This window comes from Ziziphus jujuba, chromosome 8 (assembly GCF_031755915.1).
Source record: "Ziziphus jujuba cultivar Dongzao chromosome 8, ASM3175591v1".
NCBI classification, from domain to species: Eukaryota; Viridiplantae; Streptophyta; class Magnoliopsida; order Rosales; family Rhamnaceae; genus Ziziphus; species Ziziphus jujuba.
The window spans coordinates 24,305,506-24,329,234 of record NC_083386.1 but is presented as its reverse complement, the minus strand read 5'-3'; the positions used below and the strand labels follow the sequence as shown (position 1 = coordinate 24,329,234).

Below are 23,729 nucleotides of genomic sequence, written 5' to 3'. Positions count from 1 at the left end.
GCCGACTTGGTGAGACGATCAATGATTACCCAAATGCCGTCGTACCTTCTAGGTGTGGAAGGAAGCTTGAATACGAAGTCCATGTTGAGTTCTTCCCACTTCCACACGGGAATCGGTAAAGGTTGGAGTAGTCCCGAAGGCTTCTGTCTTTCTGCTTTCACTTGTTGACAAATCAAACACTTTAATACGAAGTCTGCCACTTCTCTCTTCATACCAATCCACCAATAATACTTAACAAGCGTCCGGTACATCTTGGTACTTCCCGGATGCATCGCATACATCGAGCTATGCGCCTCCTCCAAAATCTCCTTCTTGAGTCCTGGGATATCCGGAACGCAAAGTCGTCCTTTATACACGAGGGCTCCATCCCTCCTTATGGAAAATTCCGGATCAAGACCTTCTTGTACCTTGCCCTTAATTGTCCTCAACTTAGGATCTTCCATTTGGGTCTCTACTATACGATCCACCAACACCGGTCGTACCTGGAAGCTAGCCATAAGAACTCCTGAAGCATGCATCCTTAAACCAACAACCAACTCTCGTAACTCGATCAGCAATCCAAAAGGTAAGATTAGAACTTAAGTCTAATTTCCTCAAATACTGGTATCACCAAGTTAAGGTTGAGATTAATTCACTTGTCTTCGATTACCCTCCTAGTACTTACAATTATAAAACCCTTGCTCCTCATTGATTAACCAATAGTCTTAACCTCGACAAACATCAATCTTTCTTTTAACTAAATTCATCAAGGTCATGAATAAATTCTCAACATCCAAATACCATTCTTGAAAACTCTAAGTTTCCCTCATTTCAAATAAATTCCATGAATCCACACCTCAAGCAATAAGAAATTTAAATCTTAATTCTAGCATCACCACCAATACTATGAACAAATCACTAGATCCTTAACCCAATAAAGTATTCCACACTCCTTAAATTCTAACTCCGTCCCAAAAATCATACTCCTTATCATTGTAAATTATCACCAACAATATCAACCACCTTGAATCGATAAAGCACCACCAATACGAACCTTAAATCTCCAAGGAAATAAGATATCAAGATCTTAGCTTCTAGAATGAAACTAACCATGCTTAAACATCCAACCATGCCTAAGGAATCATCCTCATCTCATTAACCTCATCAACCACCAAGTAGAACTTTAGTCGCTATCCGGAGCTTGCTTGATTCTCTAAACGCTGTCGTACCTTCTCTTTGTGAATGATAGTTTAAGCACGAAATCCATATTTACATCTCCCTACTTTTACTTATCGGTGACCTAAGTACCTTTATTCGGATCTTGCAACTTCCTTTATCGTGCCAAACCACCATGTCATCCAGTGAGCATTCCATACGTCTTGGTACCCTTGGGGTGTATCGCATACTTTGAATCACGTGCTTCCTTTAAGATCTCCTTTTTGAACTCAACGATACCCTGCTTTGGATTCTTAATTGGCGATACTTAACCTTAAGTCGCTTTTGGAAAAACCATAACAATAAACAAATAATAAAATATATTTTTCAAATATACCTAACTTGCATAGGCAATTGTTAAAACTCCACATTGAAATAATAATGAGCACATGAATAAGTGCACAAAATCATATCTTAAAATTCATAGCATAAAATAAAATATGCACGCTTGTAATGGAGGTACGTACGACACCTTCTACATGTTACGTAATCCATGATTCCAACTGTCGCCGACACTCTTCTACCAATACAAACCAGGGTGGTTGCCTATATTGGCCGTCCAATTCCCCGGGCTCGTAGGCAACATGATCATGGGGCTAGCTCTACATGGACCACATTGGTTCGCCGCCTCCATATGGTGCAGTATAATATTAAACAATATAACATACAGATACATGTATGAACACAAACCAAAAATACTTGAATAAAACACCTTGAAAAGCATTTAAATTTTGATAATCGATCGGGAAAATATTTTGACGCCTTGAAATCGATCGATCGACACACATCCTTAGGCAATCATCTTTCTCCTCCATGAACGAAACGGATACCATTCACGATGATAAGCTTGACCTTCAAAAAGAAAAGGCATCCTCGACCATCGACTAGGCCATAGGAATTCCCCGTTAGGCTAGATGATCCTAATTGACACCCTCGAAGATTAGAGTTATTCAAACTCGGGCAACGAATTTACTTCGAGACAAACAGAAAGAACGCTTTCACATGGGTAAAACGAGAGATTAAACACGGATAGGATGCACAACAATGCACAGTCCCTTAGGAATACTAGAACCTAGAGCTCTGATACCAACTGTCAGGACCCGTCCAGAATTCCTCCTCCGGAACCCTAAACAGCCCTGATCCCAGGGAAATACCACCGAACCTTCCAACGGAAAATCCGGCAGCACCTCCCCTAAGGGATTTACTTACCACAAATTTACCTGCACTGAAAACACACTTCAAAAATATCCCCTTATTCCTCCCACAAACTACAAATTGGTTCCACAAATTGCAGTACTTAAAAAAAATAAATACAGTAATCCAGTGCAAAATAAATACAACAAGAGTGAAAGAAATATTACAACTGCAATAAAGAATAACAGGGTACTGCCGAACTAAAACAGCGAGGAAGATCAAGTCCGCTTCGAGCGAACACCGACAACCTGGTACCTAGAGGAACGGAATTTAACAGTGTGAGATGCTAATCATCTCAGTGAGCGACCCTACTACTATACCATATAATATCACAGTAATAAGTATAAATAATAATTATTTGGAAATAATATTTTCTCTCAAAACCCTTACAATTCTCTCAGTTGGAAAGGTTCCCCTTTTAAAACAATTTCACAAAACCCTTTATTCATATTCCCCGAAAACCAAGACATCAATTAAATACCAGAAGCGGTAACAATTATATTTTTCATTAACATTTTATTTTTAAAACACAGTTTTGAAAATCATTTGATGCACCCACTATATACCAGTGGCGCCAACAGTACCCAGCGTCCCAAGGTACCGCCAGACAGGAGGTTATAGAGAGAAACCGGCATACGATCGCGTGGCGTCCCACAGCGCCGCTGCTAACCTGGTGTCCCGGCCAAAGGGGGGTGGCCGCCCTCTCCGATGGCATCCACAGGACACCCTCATAATATCAACCGCGCGCTACTCACACCCACCTGCGCGCTAATCACATCACCTGCGCGCTAATTACACCCACCTGCGCGCTAATCACAACCGTGTGCACACTAACCATATCACATATACCATATCACATAATCAGAACACCAGTACGTGCACGGTGCATCTAAAAATTATAAAATCCATAAATTTAAATCATAGAACAAATTTCACATTTTTCATAAGCATAGCGGGCATAATCCATCCGCTTGAACCGGGAAATTCTCCACAATTTCCTTATAATCCATACCATAAATTCCATGATTTTCAAATCCACCAACTTCCAAATCCATCAATTCAAATATCCACATTTTCCCAATAGCATAAATAATTTCTCGAAATATCATAATCAAATCTCATAATATTCCATGGGCATATTTTATAAAAATTGAAATCACCAATATAACCAAATATTTTCTTTGAAATATTTGAAAATCAAATCATGCCCAATTTACCATTAAAACCACACCAATTTCAAAATCCTCAAAACCATAAAATAATTCCACATGGCATAAATTTGTAGAATTCGCATTTTCTTAAATCCAATAAATTCATAAATAATTCTACAATAAATCCAATAAATATTTGGCACATAGATATTAAATTCCAAATATTTAATTCACACATAATATATTCATCAATTAAATTCCCCAAAATTAATTTGAAGGTGGGTCACTCACCTGGAGCACGCAATTAACCCATGATCCACTACGGGATCAATTCTACGACTCACCGGTGGTCCGAATCGAAGCTCGAGTGATGCTAATCACAGATCCGGTCTTAATTTTCGATGATCGTACCCGACGGGGTCGGAATTTTATCGGGAAGCTTTTCGGGTTTCGGCTCCGCAATTCTCCCAAACCGTCGCGAATTGGCGGAAACGGAAGTCGGATTTGGGTTCAGGAGGTCGAACACTGCGGACTGGAGCTGGCCGGAATTTTCGGGTACTCGCCGGAACAGTAATTTCCGGCGGGCCGCCACGTCACCGGCAACCGTCGCCGGAACAGTAATTTCCGACGGTGGCCGTTTGCTGTGAAATTTTGCAGATTTGTAGATCGTGAGGAGAGCAATCCAACGGGACCGACGGTGAGCAAAACGGAGGTCGGACGGCGGAGAAATCACCGTTTGAAGATTTTCGACCCCTCGCCGGAAAACGCTCCGATCCCGGCGCGTCGGTGGTCCGATGGCCGTGATTTTTGGTGGGTAGGCCGGACTTGAGGAGAGGATGCTGGGTGTATGGCGCGTGTACTGTACATCGGCTGGAATAGTGCCGATTCACGGTGGCCGGCGGTGGAGGGGGAAAAATCGCCGCCAAACTTCGGACGTCCGATCCGGGCGCGTCCGGCGGCCGTTCGCCGTGAAATTTGGAGGTTTTGCCGGAAATGAGGTGGGCAATCTGGCTGGCCGGTGCGTGTACAGTAACTAGGCCGGAAAAACATGAAAATGACCGGCGGCCGGCGGATCCTCTCTCTCTCTTTCTCTCTCCTCTCTCTCTTTCTCTCTCTTTCTCTCTCTTCCCCGAGAGTTTTTCAAAATTAAAACCCTGCATGACACTGTTCATGCCACGTGGACCACTCAGAAGCTGACACGTGGCATTTCACTGTTCACGACCCAAAAACATTAAAATAATACGGTATCCGGTAAACTTCAAACGTCCATAACTTTTTAACCACATGTCCGATTTAAGCGTGCCGCTAGTCTATGAACTCGTATCGACGAGTACGTTACAACCATACAAGAGTCAACTCACAATTACATCACAAGAAAAAGTCAACTCCCGGCACCTTTTAGACAGTTTACACTTCAACTTGTTTTGCCCATAACTTTCAAACCGTAGCTCCGTTTTCGACGTGCTACTAGTCTACGAACTCAGGGCATCATGCACTTCACCACGGTACCCTAGTCAACTCAAAATTCTCACCGAGTCAAAAAGTCAACTTTTGACCCCTTCGGTCAACGGTCAACGGTCAACCTCGGTCAACGTGCACGGATTCCGATGCGATTCGGGACGGGGTGTTACAGGTTGTTTATAAGCTCGTTGACTAGGCTTTTTGGGTGCTTTTATACCTTTGGTTGGGTAAAGAAAGTCATTGGATCAGTTGCCTAAGTTAATTTCTTAGCAGGTAATAAAACAATGGAGAATTTGGCCCAATGCCCTCTTTAGAAGGATCATAACGATATATACCCTTGCATTGGTGAACTTTTTTGTTTTGCTCTTTACTATCTATTCACTCTTAAAAAAAATTTAAAAGACCTGAATGTCTTTTATTTTAGATCTAATATAAGGTTACCTTCTCGCTTGTAGTTATTTCTTCTTTGCTGCTTTAGAAATATTTGAATGGTGGATTAGAAGAATCTGGGTCTTTAGTAAATGGGGGTTTTGTTTTGATTCTACTAGGATTTGTAGGTGTTTTTAAGTTTTTGACGTTGCTCACCAAGGTTTCTTTTAAAAAATCTACATTGAGAAGGTGGAGAAGCAATTGAATGTTCTCTTTGGGGCTTTGGGAGCCATAGCTGGGAATATGGTTTGCTTCCTCATTAGTCCTTTGGTTCTGGATTTCAATTTTGGTCCACTTGATGGTTTTGGTAGATCTTCAATTGCTATTTCAATGGGTTGCTTAGTTGGTTTTCTATTTATGCTTGCAACGAAGAGTTTATCTTTTTACAGGTAAGAAACAAAAATAAAGATTGCATAAAAAACTCAGAAGATGTAAAATTATTACATTTCGAATCTGATTATTGTAAAGCTACCTCATCTTTTTAGAGAAAGCAAAAAAAAAAACTCAGAAGATGTACAAATATTGCAATTCGAATCTAATTACTACGTAAATCACAAGAACAGTATTCAATCTATACATATGTGAAACAACACAATTTGAACATAATCATCCTATGTGGGTAGACTAGATTCATTTTACATCAAAACCGGATGCTTGTGCAAGATCTGACAACTCTCGTTCACCACTCAAAACCTACAAGAAACACCCATCTTTGATGAGAAATGGATGAATTTCAAAGGGTGAGAAAATAAAATGTCGGGAGGGGAGAAAATCCAATGGCAATTTCATCTTCTCCAAATTGAGTAATCAATAAAATCCAATGAATGAATTTTAACACTTTCTCACCTGCCCGTTTATCACCCATGTTGGGAAACCTTCAATTCCAGCATCTGTGCATGCCTTTAAAATTTTGGTTCCTTTCTTATAACCATCAGGGAAGCATTCAACATAATTCAACAGTTTTACCGCCTCACTTCCAAACATCTGCATTCAGTGTCACCATGCAAATACCATAATGTAGCAAGTAATTCATTTTTTGAAAACAAAACGCACAAGAGACGATCAATGTTAATACAGTTACCAATTTTTCAATTGTATTAACCTCATGGTTCAAATCAGCTTCTAAAACAAAAGTTACAGAGCGCAGAGTTACCTGTTTTTGTTCTAGGTAGTGTGAACACCAGAAAGCCCCATACATTTTAGCACCAATTGATTGCAGATGCTTTGCAAAAGAAAGAGCAAAAGGACTTGATGGTGATGTTATCTCAGTTGTAAAATATGGTAGTTCAATTTTAGCCAGGCTGATCAAGAAATGAAACAAGGGAAATAAGTCATTGAAAATGTCTTATACATTATAAGCATATTTAAAATTATAATTTTAAACATTAATGACAGCATAACAATCACCAATTTTCTCCAATCTGTCAGCATTCTTGTACAGTTTACATTTCTATTATCTATGCTGTTTTATTTCAGTTGAAATTTATAAAATTCTTTAAAATAAAAAATTGGGTTCTTGACATCTTAGGATTAGGGAAAACAGGAAAAGCAATGTTATGAGTGGATAGAGTTGAATAGCCTGCCATTATGCTAGCTTCAAGTCACACCCTGATGAATAAAGTAACTAAACCCCTATATTGCATATTCAAATAGAAAAAAATCACTAAGCAGAGAGAGAGAGAGTAATTACCTTGAGGGCACAGGTTGTGAAGAGCTATATGATGAATTGAGAGCAAGAACCACCAAACTAGCTATAAACAGCTGTAAACCCACCACTTTTTGTATCTGTTGCAACCCAAAATCCTATAATACAAACATCAAAGGAGTACATAGTTATTTTTACTACGACATAAACGCTTTGTTATGTAAGTTTTTGGAAAATACAAAGATAAGAAAACATGAATACACCGAACAAAGAGTTTATCTTTTGAGTGATGAAAAAAAAGTTGAATGATAGGAGAGCAGATAATAGACAATAAGAGCATGACGCTCTCGTAAATTCAGTCCTTAAAATGTATAGGAAATATGCACTTGAAGCAGCCATGGAGGACGTAGTTCATACCCTACTCCAGATAATAGGGTTGTATGTAATAGTTATATCTTACATATTCTTTTCTGTTTTTGTAATTTTCGTGTCTCTTCATAAGGAAATTTTAAGTAATCAACTTGGAGCTGTGCCTTTTTTATGAATGTTTTCTTGTTATTTTTTCTACCTTTTATGTGAAGCCCTTCACACGGTGCTGACTTAAACATTCAGGATCTGTTTTGTTGTTACAGCCTGTATTTATGTATATGAGGACGAAAGGGTTCAAATACTAACTCATCTCCATGTCATGGTCTGTTGTCCTTATCGTCTTTAGCTTATTCTTAAGTGGTTCAAAGGGTGACTAATAGTGAATTTGGCAACTCCTCTATGTGTACCTATCTCCATCCCTCCCATACTTGTTCAATGGGTTAAACATTTTGCAAATTTAGGTTATTTCACTTGCAAATTTAGGTAATTACCGAAACCGCTATGGTTATCACATTTTATCAATTTTTTGGCCCCCACAAGTCCCCTAATGTGTGTTAAATGCAATAACATGCAAAATATACATTCTTCAATGATCCTAAAGAGAAAAAACTCAAAAAGTTTTGAAAAAGTTCTCAAATTGGCACAAAAATTTGATTATCGTAGGGCCTTCGGTAATTATTGATGAAACCTACGGTAATCAAATTGTAATTGCTGGAAAAATTACCGTAGGTTTCATCGGTAATTACCGAAACCCCTATGGTAATCACATTTACCAATTTCTTGGCCCCCACGAGTCCCCTAATGTGTGTTAAATGCAACAACATGCAAAATATACATTCTTCAATGATCCTAAAGAGAAAAAACCCCAACATTTCTAAAAAAGTTCTCAAATTGGCACAAAAATTTGATCACCGTAGTGTCTTCGGTAATTACCGATGAAACCTACAGTAATCAATTTGTCCTTGCTTTAAAAAGGTTACATCGGTAATTACCGAAACCTTTATGGTAATCACATTTCTTCAATGATCCTAAAGAGAAAAAATCCCAAAAATGTTCAAATTGAAATTATCAACGGGGTTTCGGTAATTACCAATGGAACTGCCGATAATTTTTCCAGCAAACATTGGGACTCCTAATATGGATTACCGATGGTTGCATCAGTAATTACCGATGACGCGTTGGTAATCAACTTTGGGTGAAATTTTCTAAGTTTTTCCAAACTTTTTGTGGATTGTATTGTTGAGGATTATTAATAAAGTTATATTTTGCATGTTCTTAGTGGAAACACACATTATCGAAGTTATCGGATTGAATTGTGATGATTTGCTTTGAAAATACATGACAAATTGAAATTACCGATAAGGTATCAGTAATTACCGATGTAACCGTCGGCTTTGGTAATTACCAATACACCATCAGTAATCAACTTTATTTGGAATTTTTTCAGTCTTTTTGTAGATTCTTTTGTTGAGGATCATTAATAAAGTTAGATTTAGCATGTTATTGGTGGAAACATACATCATCGAAGTTGTCGGATGAACAATTGTAAATTACCGATGGTGCATCGGTAATTACTGAAGGAAACTGTCAGTAATTTTTTCAGCAAGCACATAGGCTCATATATAATAGTTCTTGCCATACTATTATTTATTATTATTATTATTTTTTTTTTTTGTTGACAGCAAACCATCAAATATACCATATATATTGAAAAGGCTAAAATATAAGTATAAATATTTAGACAAACATATGTATATAGGATATAAATATAAATACTACCAACAACACAGTGGTCAAAAAAAAATTTAATGATGACATACTCATTGATTCCAAATTAAGAGAAGCATGATAAAAACACCTTGGAAACATTAACAAATTTTGAATATAATTTTATATCATACAAGATAGATGTAGTATGCAAATAGAAAAAATTACAAAATGTTTGTGAACTAATCTCGAGATCAAAAATGACTTGCAAATAGGTAGTGGATAAAGAAATAAGCTGCCTGAAGAACACCAAATGCAGCTAGCCAGTTCGAGAGAAGGACTGAAATAACTTAGCAACACAGCTAGACATCCAGGTTACATTACCAAGATTTGTCAGTTGCCTGGCCATGCCCACTCTAGAACAACAAACCAAGCCAAGGTATCCCATGCTAATATCTCACTTACGCAATTATCCCAATCAAGGACTCCTAACAAAAGAATTATAGATAAACCAATCATTGCAGCTACAACTCTAGCTACACCAAGAGCTTCTCTGCAAGCATACCAAAATACATGGTAAATCAGAAATATAAGAAAAATGGATGTATATTCTCAACAAATAGCATACATATTATGTATGACACAATAGAAATTGTGCAAATACATTATCAAGTGCAAGTAGTTGACTTCCATTCAATTTATGGTCATTTTAGCAAGCATGACATGGTGGAACCTAGTACAGAAGATAGTGGCAATTTCAGTTGCAAGTTTTACAATGCAGAGAATTTTAAATAGCTAAAGAGAGAATACTCTAGACGTTTGGGTGCTTTAGTTGAATAAGAGATAAGTGATGCCCATATATCAATCTTCATAAGCACTAAGATCCTGGAAACAAAACATTCTGGAAATGAAGATCCTTATACAGAATACTTTTAGAATTTGGTGGGAACTAAATTGTCTTTCCCATCCAATGGAAATTATTTCTATTGATTTGCTACTGATGAACCACTATTGCCCTCATGGTTCCATGGACTACTATTGATTTGTGCAGAAGGACTCTACCTGATGATTTCAACATGTACAATTGCACCACAATAAGTGAAAAAATCATAAACATCCTTTTCTGTTGCTTTTGGAGATAAGCTTGTAACTTCTGCAGATAACCACCCGGGTACATTGCTTTTTAAGACTTACAAAAAGTGGAATTTAGTGAACCGAAGAAAAGGAATTTAAATTAATAGGAAAAAATACAACCAAAAGCCAGATTATATAATTATATATAGCAAAATGTATCATAAATTTAATGTTAACATTTCATGGTAACAAACAAGGGCATTGTTTAATCCTTTATCTTGAATGAAGAAGACCATGTTTTGGAGGAAGAAACAAAAGGGATAAGGGAAATGTCAGAAGCTGATGAAAGACGTTATCATATAATTGGGATGACCTTGCTTTGTGTGACAATGCTCTTGTTAATTCCAGCCAGTTTAGTGACCGCTTGGAAGGCTCATATGTAGCATCTTTATTCAAAGTCTTAATAATCAAACCCTCACAACTGTAAACTACGATCAATTAAGATTATGAATAGTGCAATAAATCAATGATAAAGTCTGTGAGAAAAAAATAATAATTATACACTAAGATGCAACTAGCAGTGAAAAATTAATTACAAATATTCTAGACTAAATGTAATTTAGAGAAACTAATGCAAACAACATAAATTCGTCTGTGGTTCTCATCATTGGTGAAAAGAACTTCTACACAATTAGCATCACTTATGCCATCCAAATCCAGGATTACCATATTTACATAATTAAAATTGTTTCATCCAGTACATCATGTTTGGAATATCCTTTTTTTTTTTTTCCAATGCTCTAGGCCTAACCACCCGGACTTGGGGGTAAAAAGAAGAGGTCATGCTATTTGGGTCGTCATCAAGGGGACTAGAATAACTAATTTACTAAAAGCTAAAAAGTGAATACCTTGCATCAACAGCAGCATCAAGAAACTTCTATATTTCATCAATATCATTTAATGTTATTGTCGTAGCAAACTGAAAATATCCAGCTTCTTCCTCAAAAGACTCATAAAGACACTGCACAAGGCAAAAGATGCACCAGTTAGAATGCATCAAGTTTCACTGATGCAACCCACAATGAGAAAATAAAATAAAATAACTTATGCTGGTACGTAGTTCTTACAATCAATAATTTTTACTACAAATGTCCTATAGCTACGTTAATATTGATACTGAAGTAAAATAAGTAAACTTGTACAATACATTGATTGCCTTACATCTCATTTCCAGCTGATTTGTCTACATGGCATGCTTTGGCCAATGTACATTTGGAATAGGAGTTCTAGTAGGTCTATAAAGATTTGGAGTCGCTAGTTGTGCACATATTATATGTTCATGTATGGGATGGGACATATATATATATATATATATATTAGAAGCAATATAATATATGGATTTAGATATTTTATATATATATATATATGACCTTTATAAAAGTGTGTATAATATGTTCTTAAATTCAGAAGATATTTTGTCGTGCAAAGAGGTTTGATCAAGAACGGCACTGTAGATGACAGTATATATATATATATATATATATATGAAAATTCTATAGTGAGGATGGTCCGCATGAGTACCGCAGTATTAGTGATAGTTTTTCATAGTATTAACGACGGTTTCTTAGAAAATCGTCACCAATACTGTGGTCCGCATGAGGACCGTCCGCACCACAGACGGACTGTATATATATATATATATATATATATGTATTTATCAAAAATATATATATATATATATATATATAGAACGGAAGATACTAGAGGAGTGATCTGAAATAATTCTACTACATTCTAATCAAAAAGAGTTCTGTTTATATTTTAAAACATAAAGTTTGAATAATTTATGCACAATTCATGTTGGTAGAGGCATGAGCATCATGTATTTGTATTTGTGCCTCGATTTATGTAATACAATATATAAGTATGAGATGGAAATGTAAATCCAACTCACAGGTTGAACTTGTTTTAACACAATAGATAGTTGACTTGAAATACATACATCATCAACAAGCAATCCCTTGACAAAATGGCACCATAGATGTTGGTAATCAAAATTGTCAGTAAAAATGATTAGAACCTCTGGGGAGCAGATGTCAATGTAGCAATCCTACAAATGAGAAATTTTGTAAGCATGGATTCAAGATTCAATCAAAATAAGAAATGACATGCCCATGGAAAAAATATCTATGTCTATCATGCATACCAAGACCTTAACTCTCAAAGACACTTTGGTACATAAAGCCATAGTAAAAGAAAGGAAGCGAACAAAAAAGAAATTCTATGTTCCAATAACAGCATAGGACCTTCATCTGTCCCAACTCAATACAGCTTCCATTACTATGGTCCAGTGAATCCAAAAATATACCTTATAGGTCCACCAATCAAATAGGCTTTAAAGAACAGATGGTGATCTGTAGAACTATTGTTTATCACAAAGTACAGAACCAACCACATAAAAGCAATTAATAAGGCAATCTAGTTGAACAAGCATACCTTAAAATGAACTCATAGGTTTGATCCCCTGGCTTTGCAAGCTGATTAAGATCATAAAAACAACATTAATAATAAATTTTCCAAAACTAAAACCATGTTTAGCTAATCTAGCTTCTGTTTAGATACTGAAGAAAATCCCTAGTGAAAACCCTTGTTTTAGACCAAAATTTAATATAATTAACTAAGAAAAATCAATGTCTTTTGCTTAAAAATGCGAATTTGATATTTCAAAAAATTAACTTCTCTCCTCCCTTTTCCAAGATTTTCTCAGTGGCCAACAAAATTTTATAAATCAACAACGACAATTAAAACAAAGAAAAGGATGGAAAAATTACTCACAGTTGGTAGGATTCGGCCCTCTTGAATACTTCACCTAAAAATTTATCATAAAAACATATATAGTCAAGAATTCATAAAATTTGACAAAACTTAACTGCTAAAGTTTTGCAATTTTAAAACAAATTTTTGCTTCTTTTTTTTTTTTTTTTTTCTCTCCCTACTCAAAGCAAGAAAAGCAATAAAATTAAGAGAAAAAGATTAAAAGTATAGCAGAATTGAATCTAACCATAGATGATTCCTCTTGCTATGGCTTCCAAAATAAACTTCCATTTGGCAAGTCCCTATGACAAAAACCAAGCTAGGGTTCCGACAATAGGATTCTAATTGTATTTTTCCATTTTGAAGACTTCTTGAAAAACTTAGGAAAGACCACACCATTAAAAGCAGACCCAAAAGAGGAGAAGGAGGAAGGACCAAGGAGTTTGCTGTAGATCTGCTTGCCGATCAGGTAGACGTCGATGATGGGACTTCGAGGCCAAAACCGAGAAAGGCATGGCTGGGCTACTTGCGGAACCTAGATGCTTCCTCCACTCATCTCTCCTCCTGAAGAACTCTCTGGTAGCTGCTTCGTCATTCTCTTATTTTTCCCTTTTCTCTTTTCGTTGGGCATTTCATTTGTATTTTTCCTTTTGATATTTGAAAATGATAGTTTAGAAATATTAAAAAATAAAAAGATAAAACAAAAAACCTTAAAAGGAAGAGTATGTTTTATTAAAAGCTTTCAAATAGGGATATCGGACAAAATTCCCTTAAAACAATACCATCAGCTCATTTCATCTTCTGTCATTATTTTTAATTTTTAATTTATTTTTTGTATTCAACTGTTATTATTTGTTTTAAATAGTTCTCTCTTGAGTTATTGTGGCCCAAAACTTTGTCAACAAAAGAGTTCAACATCCCTGCAAAGCCCAAATAGTCTTTCTAACTAACTGTTGGGCCAATCTATGAAATTTTGGACTGACGGGAAGTGCCTAAAGCAGCCTATATAACATGTATGATGTCGGCTTCCCACGCTTGCGGACGCACGCATGGAGAGAAAAGAGTGGAGAATTGGTCTTCCATCATTGCATGGCAGAAAGAAGTCATACCAATATTAACAAATTTCATATTCATCAAAAAAATATATATATACATATATATATATATATATATATATATTAACAATTTTATTGAAAATTTATTAAGAAAATCTAATGGCAAGTCAATCATGGAGTACTAAGTAACTCACCTTCATATTTTTTCAATAATAATTTTGTATGTAATTTTGGATTAAATTACATATTATCCAATTTTTATATAAATTAGTAGCCACTAGGGGTGGACATGGATTGGATTGGTTCGGTTTTGGACCAAAATACAATCCAATCCATACATATCGGTTTTTTTAATTTACAATCCAAACCAAACCATTAAAGTATTAAATCCAAACCAAACCAAACCATTTATGATCGGTTTGGTTTGGATTGGTTGATCGGTTTGAAACTTACTAATTTATAAATATATAATACAAATAAAAAAAATTTCAAATATAAAATATAAATAATAAATTATAATTATCCAAACATAAAATACAATTAAAATAATACAACATAGTCTACAATGGATAATAAAGAAGAAAATTTAGCAAATGATACATATCATGCACTTATTAAATAGCAAACATTAATGTCATCATCTCACTTCTATAAAATCAAATTAAAATTGTTAGAACAAATAATGTAAAATAATACATTCGTCAAAATTTATTCACTTAAGAATCAATACATAATTCCTTTTTTTTTTTAATCTTAAAACTTTGATAAATCATAAGTCAATTAACGTTGACAGGTTCACTAATTTTAGTTGATTCTATAAGCTCTACAAAAATAAAAACAATAAAATTAGCAATAAATTATATTTAAACATTTATATATATATATATATATATATATATATAAGTAACAATTGGATACAATATATGTAAATATATATATATATATATATATATATGATGGGGATGTAAAAAAAATATATATATATATATATTATGGTGATGGATTGGTGGTTGGCGGCAACAAAGGTAAATGCTTAGTTTAAAGTTACAATTTACAATTTGATTTAGAATTTGGGATATGGGGATGTAAAAGAAAAAATATATATATATATATATATATTAAAAATCAATATATAAAAATGGAAAAAAAATTTAAAAATTAATATATAAAAATGAAAAAAAAGATTCTAAAATTAATATATAAAAATGAAAAAAATAAAAAATATATAATTTTTTAGTTATATAATATATTATTTGGATTGGATTGGATTGGATTGGATTTATATTTCCAATCCATAACCAATCCAATCCGTACAATTTATAATATTTTGAATCCAATCCAATCCAATTGATGTAAAAATCCAATCCAAACCGTTAAAAATGGATTGGATTGGGCGGTTTGAACGGGTTGGATTGGATTTTGCCCACCCCTAGTAGCCACGTAGAAATAGAATCGATATATTTGGATCGAAGTAACATCAAGTTAACAAAATTTTATATTTTCAAATATTTTCATCATTCACTCAAAATGCGTGTTTTTCAAAAATTCTAACAAAGACGAATCAACAAAAAGTTTAACATTTTACTAATGGATGAAACATTTACCGTTGAACCATATAAAGACTATTCCATAGCTTACTTTTCAAACTATAAAAATGCACATGGTTCACCCTTGCTTTAAGGTCATGTTTGCTCATTGAGTAATAGATTATAATGCTTGACTTCGTTTTTTCAAGCTACTATTGCTTGGTATGTACACAAGAAGATCATTTTACTCAACAAAATTTACTTAAATAATTCCGTGTTTCATGCGTACGGAGTACATGTTGGAACTACCCTTTTTTTTTTTTTTTATATATTCACATGTTAGAACTTATAAATGCTATAGTTAGGTCCACTTGTTTGCTAAACATAATTAATTTTAGTTTGTGAATTATTTGTGATATGAACGAGTGCCACCGCTAAAATAGGGAAAGAGAAAGGCGTACATTTTATCTTACGTAGGACGTATATATAATTAATGGTTGAAAATTAAAATTCACCGAGTGCCTAAAACATGAAGCAACATATATGTTTGACAGATTGAAGCTATCCCTGCATACATAACACATCTACCTGTTTTCACATTCATATTTGTGATTGGTATATATTGGTTTTCTTTCCCCCCAAACACCGACCCAAATGATCATAACGTAGAATATTAATCGGCTTCCTCATAATACTCTGTATCATTACCATTTAAACCAAAAAGCCAATATGTGATTGAAAAGTATGAATGCTAGCTCTAATAATTATTATCTCTAGAACCAATAATTTTAAACAATTACATTATTATAAAGTATATACATTCACGCAAATTAAGAAAGATTTTTATCATTATACATGATGTTAATTATTAATCAAGTAAAGCCAACATGGAGCATCTTACTTCACAAGTATCTTATAAATTCATTCATATATATAATATAAGATCCCAATTCATAAGCACCCCATTTCAATATAACCCCATTTTCAGTTCCCCACATGATATGATCGAAGAAAAACAAAATATCCAAACATGGCCTTGAGATTAGTCTATCGGGTTTTCATATTAGCAAGTATTTTCTCTTTGATTTTCCCATCGGCCTTATCAAGAAATCACTATAGCAATATAAGCTGGTGGTGCAACAAGACCCCAAATCCCGAACCATGCAAGTATTTCTTAAACCAAAACCGACATCGTTTTGCAATAAAACACACAACCGAATTCCGAAAGGTGCTGGTTCAAATTGCGCTTGAGAGAGCCTTAGACGCCCAACGACATGCGTCGGAGTTCGGCCAAAATTGCCAGAACAAACATCAAAAAGCTGCGTGGACCGATTGTTTGAAACTCTACAACGACACCGTTTCGCAACTTAATCGGACCCTTGAAGGGCTCGGCCACAACTGGAAGTGTACGGATTTCGATGCACAAACCTGGCTGAGCACGGCCCTCACAAACATCGCCACGTGTCGAGCTGGGTCTTTGGAGTTGAACGTTTGGGATTTCATATTGCCAATCGCATCCAATAACAATGTCTCCGAGCTGATCAGCAACACTTTAGCCATTAATTCACAGCTTCTGGATTTAAAGAGAGAAAACCACACCGATGACGACGACTTTCCAACATGGGTTTCTTACCATGAAAGGAAACTTTTACAGTCTTCTTCGATAAAAGCACATCTTGTAGTTGCCAAAGATGGTTCGGGTCATTTTCGGACGGTTCAAGCCGCCATTAACGCTGCTTCGAGAAGAAGAAGAACTACTCGGTTTGTAATTTATATTAAAAAAGGCATTTACTGGGAAAATATTGTAGTTGGGAATAACAATAATAATATCATGCTAGTCGGAGACGGTATCAAAAATACAATCATCACCGCCAGCCGTAGTGTCTCCGGCGGTTCCACCACCTATAATTCTGCAACTGCAGGTACTTATCATCACCTCCATCTTAAAAATCCTTTAGAATTAATTTCATTTTGATATTTTTATTTTAAAATTTTACATTTTAGATTTTTTATTTTCAAAAATATTAATTTAGATTCTTAATTTTTTAATTTATTAGAAGTTAGTCCAATTTCAGTTTAGTCTAAATCAATACTTTAATTTCTTCCTTCGACATAAATGTCATTTAATTTATTTAATAAAATTGAGAATTAAATCAATATACAAAAAATTTAAAAAAAAAATTAAGACTATTTTTAAATGCCGAAAGTTTAAATTATAATATCATATAATTTATATGGTACCAAAATATAATGAATTTAATATTTTATATGCATATATTATAAAGCTAACATGGTGTAATAAATCACTGAAAATTTTGTTATGGGATCACATACTTTGTTTTGACATTGCATAAACATTATAAATTTACGATACATATATATATATATATATATATATTGCTGAATATAAATTTACAATATTTGGAAGTTATTTAATAACAAGGAGAATTTTTATTGTTCGAATATTTTAACTATCAGGAATAGATGGACTTGGGTTCATTGCCCGTGGAATTACCTTCCGGAACTCAGCCGGTCCTTTAAAAGGCCAAGCAGTGGCTCTCCGATCGGCCTCGGACCTCTCGGTCTTCTACCAGTGTGCCTTCCAAGGCTACCAAGACACTCTCATGGTCCATTCCCAAAGACAGTTCTACAGACAATGCTACATCTACGGCACCATAGACTTCATCTTCGGCAATGCTGCTGCTGTTTTCCAGAATTGCATCATTTTCGTCAGAAGGCCCATACACGGCCAAGCCAATGTCATTACGGCCCAAGCCAGAAACGACCCTTTTCAAAACACTGGGATTTCGATCCAGAATTCCCAAGTCCTTCCCGCAGCCGATCTCAAGCCCGCCATCCAATCCTTCAATACATTTTTGGGCCGTCCATGGCAGAAATATTCTCGGACTGTGTTCATGAAATGTTATATGGATAGCTTGGTGAACCCAGTGGGTTGGTTGGAGTGGGACAATCCGGATTATCTTAATACGTTGTACTACGGAGAGTACAAGAATTATGGGCCAGGTTCGTCCACTAGAAACAGAGTGAGGTGGCGTGGATTCCATGTGATAACTAGCCCAAATGTGGCGTCACAGTTCACAGTGAGAAGCCTCATCGCCGGCCAGTCGTGGTTGCCGGCCACCGGAGTGCCCTTCAGTACCGACCTTTGAAAATGTAATTACGATGTTATATTTATTGTCTATTGTTCAATGTGATTTATTTGGCTGTGTAAAAGATATTATTTGTGGTTGATATTGGATTTTTGTAAATTTTAATACATTTATAGAGTGAATATAAATCAGAATTCTTTTATTCTAATATAATTAATTCAATATTGTTATGGATATTTTTTACGGATATGGATTGTCCTGATCTAATCTATGCATTAATTAACTTTTGAACCATATTATTCATTTTTATTTTTGAATAAATTAATTAAATACAAACTATTCATTTTTTCTGTCATCCATATGATTCGAACTCGTATTTTTATGGGCACAAATAGAGATGTTCTATCACTTAAGCTAACCCATTTCGTCTTGAACCATGTTATTACCCGTGACAATTATCAACTGTATGGTTAAGATTAATTCATTCCTATTTTCCCTTTCCACTTACTTCCAAAATTTGCTTATTTTTATCCAACTACGGTTATTTTGAAATAAATTAAAACTTAATAAAAGAAATCCAATTATTTCTCCTTTTTTTGTTTCAACTTATTAAAATTTATATAACTTTTTTTCTTCTATTGAATTTGTTCCATCAAATATTAAATGTTCAAAATATAGTATCAAAATTTTGAATCTTGATTTTAGATGATTCATGCTGTTAGAATAACAATGTTTGTTGAGAAATAATAAACGTGTGGGTTGTGGTATTACTTATATGTATTGCTACAGCATAAACTTTCAGCTTTCTGTTTTTTTGATTGTATATCATCTTATATTTTATGGGGGAAAAAATAAAAATATCTTTGAAAATTAGTAAAGAAATTTGTTAAAAAAGAAACTTAAGGGTGGAAAGGGAACATAGTGGATCCGCTACTTTATATAATTGTAGATTTCTTTTTTATGCCTACAAAGTACATGTAACATGTTTTTTTTTTTTTTTGGGGGGATGAATACAAAGTACATTTAACATGTTATAAATATATACCATATGTATATTTTTTTGCCTTCAAATATATACTATATAATATATTTAAGTCCGCTTTATTTGCTGAACATTTTTAGTTTATGAAATAATTGTGATATAAACCTTTGCCACCACTAAATTATGGAAGAGAAAGGCAGACATCTTTATCTTACTGCCTTTTATAGATTCTCTCTCTCTCTCTCTCTCAAAACATTAATGGTTGAAATTATTTTTCAAGTGTCTAAGCCTAAGGCATAAAGCAACATTAACGGTTGAAATTATTTTTCAAGTGCCTAAGCCTAAGGCATAAAGAAACATATATGTTTAACAGATATTCTAATTAGTTATTAGAATTGTTAATTGTCTTTCCCCACAATCCACTACTGCGTATAGAATATTAATCTGGTCGCTCTGTATTAATTGTGCCATTTAAACCTAAAAGGCCATATATGCAAATGCAATCTGATAGTCAACCTTCCTTTAAATTATATTACCCCAAAAAAAAAAAAAAAAAAGGCAAAACTTCCTTGAAATTGATTGAATCGTTGAAAACTATGAATTATCTAGTCTATTAAAAGTTTTCCCTAGACCCGGCTCAAGAAATATTTTATCTTTATATTTATTATCATCTCGTCCACGGCGGAATATAATCTCTGGCCTTGTTCATGAAGCCCAGCAGGCTAGTTAGAGTTTGAGAAGATTGTGGGCCACCCTTATGAAATGCCACGTTGCTTAGACAACATTACAAGCCCAGCAAGATAATTAGAGTGGCATAAAACGTTTGGGCCTACGTCGTCCACTTGGTACAGAGTGAGGACGAATGGTTCATGTGATGATTAACCTCCACTCATAGTGGGCTTCATTCGATATTGGATTTTTGTACATTTAATGAATTATTTTATTTTGATAATAATTATTTCACATATAATATTTTTTTGTGGACAAATTTCAATATAATTGCTTATTTGTACTTTAATGAAACAAGAAATTGTAGGGTTTCCTAAAACGGAGTTCGTTAAAAACTACAAAGAGGGTCTACAATCTTCTTTTAACAACAAAAAGGAGGAGAGATTTAGGCCTTACAAGATATTGACCTTTCATGCATTTTCGTTTTTGACATTTCAAACCAAAGAAATTTAAAATAATAAATATAAAATAACAAAACAATGATTATTGAAAGAAAAAAGGTCCTTACAATAATTCCTACATATTTCCTTGGACAAAATTTATGCCTAGTACTTTACCTCTTTGTTCAGATAAAATAACTAGAGGTGGCCATCAATAATGTGCAAATCAAAATAAGGTGTAACAGCATTTTATTCCTTAACTCTATATTATTCTATGCGTTTTACCCTCGTAATTACAATATCTCTAATATTGCCGAGTAAACTATTATTTTCATGTTTTCAGCATAAAAAGAACTACATTTCCACATCAATTTACTTTAATCATGTAATTTTCTTTTATAAATTTGATAAAATTAATCTTGTATATTGTTCAAAAGTAAAATAAAATAGAATAGAACAATTTCTAAACAGAGTTACATGACTTATGTATTTTCAACTTCATCAAATTATTGTCAAAAAAAATAGACTGAACTGATACATAGGAAAGTAATAGCTTGGAGGACAACGTGAAAGGCTTTGTAGTATAGGAACCAAAGTGAAAGATAAAGCACAATTGAGGAAGATACATAGATTGTAGTTATCTCTAAAAGCAATAATAATAAATCGTGGAAAGTGGGTATATAGCTAGCATAAAATCTAAGTCAATTTCTAGCTGTATTTGCTGTTTCCACTGTTTTAAAACTGCTCTATTATTATTATTATTGTTGTTGTTGTTGATAAATACTAGTGCCCTGATACTGAGTTACTTCAAATATAATTTATATGCTTCAAATATAATTTATACTAAACTTTGGACTAGCTATATTTAAGAAGAGAAGAAAAAAAAGACATAATTAAAAAAAAAAAAAGTTATCCCAAAATGAGAATATATGTACATTGATAAATTATAGATAAAAATATTTTGATTTCTTTCCATCGACTGTATTTTTTCTTTTTACAAATTAGTGGATTCCAACATTTAAAATAGGCTTAGAAAAACTCCAATTCATCAAGAATTGTAGGTGTATATATATATATATATATATATTTTACTAACATCTCAAATTTCAATCAATGTAATGGAGAATATGAGAGACAAGCATAGCAACTAAAAATGAGCGTAAAGCCGATTAATTAGTATGGTTTGCACTTTTCATTCTGGAGTTTAATTGAAGTTTGTTATGTGCACTACTATTCAATTGAACGCTACCACCTGATTAGATTTGGGATATACCATTACATGGTCATCATGTACTTATATTAGCCCCTGTAATTTGATTATTTAATTATAACAATTATTAGTTATTATAAATGCGCATATTAAAAATTAGCCTATTTCATTATTTCTCTCTCAATTTTCAAATCAAAATACGCATACACCCTGTTTGGATGACCCATAAAAACTTTACTATTTTAATCCACTCGTTCGAAACATCCATTTTTTTATATATCAAGATTTCTTAAAATATAGATCTAACTAATGCTCCATCATCAACTATATTGGCCTGATGATGACATTATAAATTTCCCCCCACGAGTTTAAACTCTAACCCGAACAAATTTATCGGTAGGACGTTGGTTGCCAAATTTAATTACAAAAACCCTTTCATGGGTTGGCATGGGCAACTAGCTAGAAGAAGACCAAACACACATGCCCTCCTTATTAAATTATTGGTCAAAGTCTGAGGCATAAAAATAAATATTAACCCAATAAAACTCAACTTGGCTCTTAATTGCTCTCTCTCTCTCTCTCTCTCTCTCTCTCTCTCTCTCTCTCTCTCTCTCTCTCTCTCTCTCTCTCTCTCTCTCTCTCTCTCTCTGTGTCTCTGTAATTATAATCTAATTTTCAAAAAAAATTACGGGATATTAACTTCAAGCTGGGAGGTAACGTAGATGAAGATCGAAAGTTCTAGTTGTAATTGTAAATAGAATAATTTAGCGCAGGTATGATTTTTATCCTCTTTCCTAATACGAATATGTGATCAGCATTGCATTTGATGAGAGGAAAGTAGTGCTGAATTGCATTTCTTTATGTCATTCACATAAAAATGTATTTATTGTAGATTGAGAAGATATATATATTTATATATTTATATTAATTAGATTATAACTTAGAAAAAAGATAATGTTTGGATTGGCTTATATGTATATATGTATATATAACTACCAAAATACGAGAACTAATGCGTACTTAGTTGTGGAAAGCTCAATTCCATGAGGTTCTCCACCAATAAGAATTTAACATGAATTAGATGAGAATTTCTTATGCAAAGAATTCTATAATATGCATATATATATATATATGTAACAGAATAATGGATAATATATACCTGAGAAAATATCCATAAAAAAACTATGGAATAAGAATAATATAGATTAAAGATATTGCAGTTGCATAGCATTTTCCGAAGGAAAGCATAATTAAGGTATTGAAGCGTTAACAAAAAAATTATTTTAAGTGGGGCAGGACTAACATGCTTTTTCCAGCTAAATAATCTTTGCACTTGCTTCAATATTATATATTTTGGTCAGCATTTATTGGCTTCGTTATTTATATATTGAGACACTCTTTCCGTTTTAAGCTTAACAGGCAATCGGGCAAGAATTTCGCTTTCTCTTGCTATGATTGTTTATGTGCATAGCTACGGTAGTCAGTACGTCCACAACTTGGCCAAGATTTTTATTAGAAAGAAAACACGGACCCCCTTCCGTTTTATTGATTGTGAATTAATTAGGATATTAATCAGGCAATTCTCTTTGTTATAGTCTTCAAGCAATGCAATGCAAATGAAAAATAGTATCACCGATCACCGACAATATTAATGTGTAAACGATAAAATATGGCGCAGAGAGAAAAGACACATAAAATG

The 23,729-nt window shown here is 34.0% G+C and overlaps 2 protein-coding genes across 2 annotated transcripts; one reads left to right on the top strand and one right to left on the bottom strand.

The window, feature by feature from the left end:
* Nucleotides 1–6,059: 6,059 nt before the first annotated feature.
* LOC125421598 (thiol-disulfide oxidoreductase LTO1) lies at nucleotides 6,060–10,327 on the bottom strand. The gene is made up of 7 exons (XM_060819868.1): nucleotides 10,233–10,327; nucleotides 9,616–9,703; nucleotides 7,336–7,485; nucleotides 7,120–7,232; nucleotides 6,583–6,730; nucleotides 6,276–6,413; nucleotides 6,060–6,122 (listed from the first exon to the last, which is right to left on the bottom strand). Exons 1-7 carry the CDS (start codon nucleotides 10,325–10,327, stop codon nucleotides 6,060–6,062), a joined length of 795 nt encoding a protein of 264 aa, XP_060675851.1.
* A 6,269-nt stretch (nucleotides 10,328–16,596) lies between these two features.
* LOC107414333 (probable pectinesterase/pectinesterase inhibitor 33) lies at nucleotides 16,597–18,946 on the top strand. Its single transcript, XM_016022444.4, has 2 exons — nucleotides 16,597–17,541; nucleotides 18,098–18,946. The coding sequence occupies exons 1-2, from the start codon at nucleotides 16,650–16,652 to the stop codon at nucleotides 18,787–18,789; spliced, it is 1,584 nt and encodes a 527-aa protein (XP_015877930.2). The 5' UTR covers nucleotides 16,597–16,649; the 3' UTR covers nucleotides 18,790–18,946.
* The last annotated feature ends 4,783 nt before the right edge of the window (nucleotides 18,947–23,729 follow it).